The sequence below is a fragment of the Arachis stenosperma genome, chromosome 2 (genome assembly GCF_014773155.1).
Source record: "Arachis stenosperma cultivar V10309 chromosome 2, arast.V10309.gnm1.PFL2, whole genome shotgun sequence".
Lineage (NCBI taxonomy): Eukaryota > Viridiplantae > Streptophyta > Magnoliopsida > Fabales > Fabaceae > Arachis > Arachis stenosperma.
In genome coordinates this window covers 17,823,886-17,829,751 of record NC_080378.1, presented here as the reverse complement: position 1 = coordinate 17,829,751, position 5,866 = coordinate 17,823,886, and the positions used below count along the sequence as shown (strand labels likewise).

General features: G+C 39.4%; 1 protein-coding gene across 1 annotated transcript; it reads left to right on the top strand.

Moving 5' to 3' along the window:
* Positions 1–1,145: 1,145 nt before the first annotated feature.
* Positions 1,146–3,365, top strand: LOC130962659 (protein FAR1-RELATED SEQUENCE 5-like). Its single transcript, XM_057888846.1, has one exon. It carries the CDS (start codon positions 1,146–1,148, stop codon positions 3,363–3,365), a length of 2,220 nt encoding a protein of 739 aa, XP_057744829.1.
* The last annotated feature ends 2,501 nt before the right edge of the window (positions 3,366–5,866 follow it).

Here is a 5,866-nt window from a genome sequence, read left to right as displayed (position 1 = left end):
GTGTGTAGAGACTTTTTCTGGAGTTAAACGCCAGCTTTTATGCCAGTTTGGGCGTTTAACTCCAATTTTTGTGCCAGTTCCGGCGTTTAACGCCGGAAATTCTGAAGCTGATTTGCAACGCCGGTTTGGGCCATTAAATCTCAGGCAAAGTATGGGCTATTATACATTGCTGAAAAGCCCAGGATGTCTACTTTCAAACGCCATTAAAAGCGCACCAATTGGGCTTCTGTAGCTCCAGAAAATCCATTTCGAGTGCAGGGAGGTCAGAATCCAACAACATCTGCAGTCCTTTTTAGCCTCTGAATCAGATTTTTGCTCAGGTCCCTCAATTTCAGCCAGAAAATACCTGAAATCACAGAAAAATACACAAACTCATAGTAAAGCCCAGAAAAGTGAATTTTAACTAAAAACTAATAAAAATGTAATAAAAACTAACTAAAATATACTAAAAACATATTAAAAATATTGCCAAAAAGCGTATAAATTATCCGCTCATCACGTGCCATTCTGTTTTTATAGTGTGTTAGTGGGATCTAATTGGATGGGAATGGTCTGTTACACCATATCGGTGGTATGGTTCATGCAGTTGGTTGTACTCTTAGCAGGTGTGAGGGTTATCGTGTGAGAACTAATATTCTATGTGGTGACTATGATGTGATGAGTCTGATGCGTAGAAGAAATGCTAGATTGGTGTTTTTTTGTTAAGTTAGTCGTGGCTGTAGTATTTGTTAAGTTTGCAAATGTGAACTTTCACATTTTAAAGAAATATGCACTACTTGCATCTGTGACAATGAACGTCGACAAGCAAATCCTTTATTAAATAGATTGGCATGAAGATGTTGTAGTGGCCAACCATTATGATGGTTGGGTAAATTGTATGTTAAATTATAACATGATAATGTTATAATTATATTAATTTTACAATCCTGAATGGAGTTTTTCAGGTCATGTTTTCAGGGTTGAATTAATAACCATGTTAGTAGCTATGAACATTGCATTTGCAAAATTCACTTTGAAACTAATTTAAAATGAAAGGCTTTGATGGACAAGAGCGTTAATATGCATGGATATGCAATATTTAAACAGAATTCAATCCACATAATGAAGTTGGTAGCAAAATGTTTGTCTTAATTTTTCAGGACACAATGTTTGATACGAGAGTGGAGGAAGATGCTGAGTTATCCGATTGGGAAGGAAGGGGGGCTTCAATGTTGCACAGTTTTTTGGGTTTGGATGGGTTGCGAGCAGAAGATGTTCTTGAAATGGAGTTTTCTTCATCTCAGGAGGCAGGCGGCTTCTATAACAATTACAGCCGACTAAAGGGCTTTGCATCACGGCGAGGCAAGACTGTTAGAAACACTGCCGGAGAGATCGTGCGGTACACTTTTGTTTATAATAGGCAAGGATTCCGAGAGAAGAAATGGTTGGAAAAGGTTGATCGCAAAAGGGAGCATAAGGTAGTTACCCGATGCGGATGCATGGCGGAGATGAGGATAAAGAGGAAAGACGGTAGTGGGAGGTGGTATGTCTCGCATTTTGTCGAGGAGCATAACCACGAACTTGCGTATGGGAAGCTTGTTGATTATCTGCGATCACACAAGAAGATATCTGAGGTAGAAGTTGCTCAGCTAGCAAGCATGAGGGAGATTGGGATTAGCATACCTAAGATTTATGAGTCATTCGCAGCACAACTAGAGGGTTTTAATCTGGTAACATTCACAAAGCAAGATATGTATAATGAGATACAGAAACAGAGAGGTCTGCAAGGCGGAGATGTAAGTGCGGCTATTAGGTACTTGGAAGGTCTGGCACGCATGGATGGGAAAATGTTTTGGCGTTACAAGTTGGGGGCAGGGCAACACTTATGCAACTTGTTTTGGAGCGACGGTCGTTGCCAGGATGATTATGGGATTTTCGGCGACGTGCTAGCATTCGACGCTACATATGGCCGCAACAAGTACAACCTACCCGTTGTAGTCTTTTCCGGAGTAAACCACCACAACCAGACATGCGTATTTGGAACAGCAATGGTCTCATGCGAAACGCAGGAGTCATATATTTGGGTTCTTCGCCAGTTTCTGGAATGCATGCAAGGTAAAGCACCGCAATCGGTCATCATGGATGGCGACCCGGCCATGCGGATAGCAATCCAGTCTGTATTTCCTGATGCACATCATCGGTTGTGTGCCTGGCATCTGCTGAGGAACGCGATTGCTAACATAAGCGACCCGAGATTAACACAAATGTTTAGACACCGCATGTTGGCAGATATGGAAATCGATGAGTTCGAAGCGCATTGGGAGGCAATGCTCAACGAGTGCGGTGTTAGGGAGGTTGAGTGGGTTAAGGACTTGTACACCAAAAAGCACGCTTGGGCCACCGTATACATCCGCGGTAGATTTTTTGCTAGATTACGGACTACCTCTAGGTGCGAGTCACTACATGCCAAACTAGGGAGGTTTGTCGAGAGCAGGTACGAGGTGTTAGAATTTGTCAGAAATTTTCAAAGGTGTGTGGATTTTCTGCGTGACACCGAGGATGAGCTAGACTTTCGTTCATGGTACGGAACATCTGTGCTACAAACAGAGATTGTTAAGCTGGAAAAGTCCGGGTGGACGATGTTCACCCGCGAAATGTTTTTCAGATTCCGGGATAGCCTGAAACGGTGTGTTCGTGTTAGAATATGTGAATTTAATGAGACTGAGAACCCTCATGCATACACTCTCCAGAAGTATCGAAGGCCTGAGATGAATTGGAAGGTTTATAGGGACCCTGTCGCGAATAGATTTACTTGCACCTGCATGCGTATGGAGTCGTTTGGTATTCCTTGTGTGCATATCCTTTCCGTGTGTGTTAGGCTTGACTTAGTGGAAATCCCTGAAAACCTAGTGCTGCGCAGGTGGTCTAAGGCAGCCAAAATGGAGGTCCATAACCAATGTGTTGAGCAACACACTACTGACCGAAGTGTGACCTATAGGACACGATTGGGTTCTTTCTCCCAGCTATGTAAGCGTTTAGGGCACGTTGCTTGCATGAGTGATGAAAACTTCAAGCTTTACTCAAAGAAGCTTCTGAGTGATGCTCTCTTCCTTGAAATTAAGTACGGCCTAAGACCATCAACGGATGATATCACAGCAGCACAAGATTGCGGGGTGCAGGACCCGATTCGTGTTAGAACAAAAGGCACGGGTCGGATGAGTCAAGCAGGTGGGTCTGCCCCGAAAATCAAAAGAAAGTGCAGCACATGCGGGAAGCTAGGGCACCGGAGGACTAGATACCCCAACGGAGGCGCACAACCTTCAGCGAGGAATGATAAATCACCTGCTGGGATAAATAAACGCAAGCGATCAAAAGTTACCACCTAACTTATTCCTGCATGGACTATTTACTATGACGCGTTACCAATAAAACTAACTCTATAAAAAGGTTCAATACTACATGCAATTTAATTCCTTTAACTAAATTAATGTTGTTCTGGAGCAGCAGTAGTTATTTCATTATTATGTGTCTCAATGTTTTTTATCTCCAATATTCAGAAAATAAGGTTGTGGGTAAAGAAAATAAACCTAGTAATTAATGCACGTAGGGCATTCTTGATGTGTTATTTTTTTTGTTTACCATTGAGCTGTATGTTAACAAGTAACTAGTTTTGCAGCCATATGCTATGGTCACGACGATGGGGAAGAAGCAGTCCTCGTCGTAATAAAATTAAAGTCAAAACTTCCTTCCGAGCTTTTCTTAAAGCAGATTCTTACCAAATTGTACTTGCTAATACCTAGTACATACGCATTATTTAGCCACTGCATTGTTCATGCTTCAATACCATCCGTTATCATTTCATTGTGTTGGTGTTTACAGTTCTGTGGTTTGACGTTCTTGTTAATGCAACAGGCACCCGTCGTTGTCGCAGATAAATCGCAGCCTGAAAATCCATGTCAACCCGTAGGCGACATTTGGGAACATTTTTCGCATGGAGAAGTCTGACAACGGTCGACTGAGTTGTGAGCTGTTATTCCAACTATGCTGTAACCAAGAACATGTTAGCCTGAAAGTGCATTTTATCTGAGAACTTATGTATGCATATGGGGATATTGTTAATCATAAACTGCTAACTCTAATTTATATGTTATTTAATGGCTAGAATGTTTGACTCTGGCCTTACTCCCTTTTATTCGTAATAACAAATGCTCCCTTGTGGATTCGAATTATAAATTCCATTATTGACGGGATTATGCTGCTTAGTTGGATTTTCCCTGCACTTACCCAATGATTTTGACCTTCTGCGGTCAGAATCGATGCATGAAGCTACTGATTTTGCTAATGTAAACCGTGAGAGTTTTTATACATGTGTAGTATAACAAATCATTTAAATGTAAGTTTTCCAAGAATAAAAAATTTTTCTTTCCGTAAATCACAAATAATCCTAAGGGCAAAATTTGATTGCTTTGCAAAATTGATAAATGTAAGATTCAGAAATAATCAAGCCCCTTCAAAGCAATTTAATTGAAATTTAACAATTTTTTTCTCTTCATGAGAACAAAAAATCTTTAATCTTAGAGATCTTGAATTTAAAGAATAATTTCATTAATCATACCAAAATAAATATTCGTTATATTTAGATTATATTATTAGTTTAGTAATAAACAATTAATATTAAACAAAATATTTAGATTATATTATTAGTGTAGTAATAAACAATTAATACTAAACAAAATGACATAGCATTATTAAGAACTAAACTCATCTTGCTTGTTTCCTAAATTTTGTTGATATAATTAAAATTGCTAATTATTCTGTCTTCTAAAAACGAACGCATAAAAATTATAGAAATTTTTGCAAACAGGTTTTAGGTTCTACTACAATAAACAAATCCTCATTGTCAACGAAGTTCTTTAAAAGTTAAAAGTACTACTTAATTGTATGCCCAGACCCCTTTTGTGACTTTCATTTCATACCATGGTTATGCCGCACAGGTTCTATACCAAAAATTGGATATCAGTCTTATAGCTTTTCCTAACTAACATGACCAAAGTCAGCTGAAAGTTTTTATCCATTTTCTTGTTCAAACACCAGGTAACATATGGAGAGTGGGGACAGGTCCTGCTATTAATTTTAAACTAGCAATAACTTCATTCCTTAATAAATTTCTTATGGTTAACATAGTTTTCAAGCAAAAGAAGCCAAACATATATGCCATGAAGGCAAAGCAAAATGTCACAACCTGGGTACAAACTCGTTTTGGCCATATACCCCCTTTCAATGACAGTTGCCGTAACTTGGGGGGTGTGGATATTGTGCTCTAGTCAGTCGACAGGACCACTAGCATCCACACACAAAAGTTGCCATCCTACACATATAGAAGCAGACATAGATATACTACACTAACTCAAAATAACTTAACAACACCACTAAAAAGATTACTACTACGAAAAACAGTTTTGAGGATTAAAATCAAACGGTTATCTATAAAAAAAGCTCCAGAGTTGCATCGTTTGGCCAAATGTGGAAAGTGTTTCATTCCTTAATGCGAATAAGCTTCTTCCACGCTGCGTCTACCTTCGAGACCACTGTTGCCCTGAGCTCGTTACAATCTAAAAGCACAATCTTCGTTGCGGTTTTCATCCTTAATTTGAGCTGGTCCATCTGCTTGTAACAAAGGGAGACGGTAAAAATTCATCTACTCCTTAATGGAGACACATGGTAAAATAAGGCATCACATACCTGCCAAGGAAGGTTGAAAACTTTGAATTTGCCCTCTGTTTGAATCCAGTTCAAAATCCACAAACATGAATCGTTGCTGCAAAATCGAAAAATTACATTTCAATCACATTTGCTTTCGGGTTTGACAGGTGACACGTTAAGAAAC

What these genes read in the sequence shown, in the direction of transcription:
- LOC130962659 (XM_057888846.1), top strand. Translation starts at nt 1,146, where the DNA reads ATGTTTGATACGAGAGTGGAGGAAGATGCTGAGTTATCCGATTGGGAA.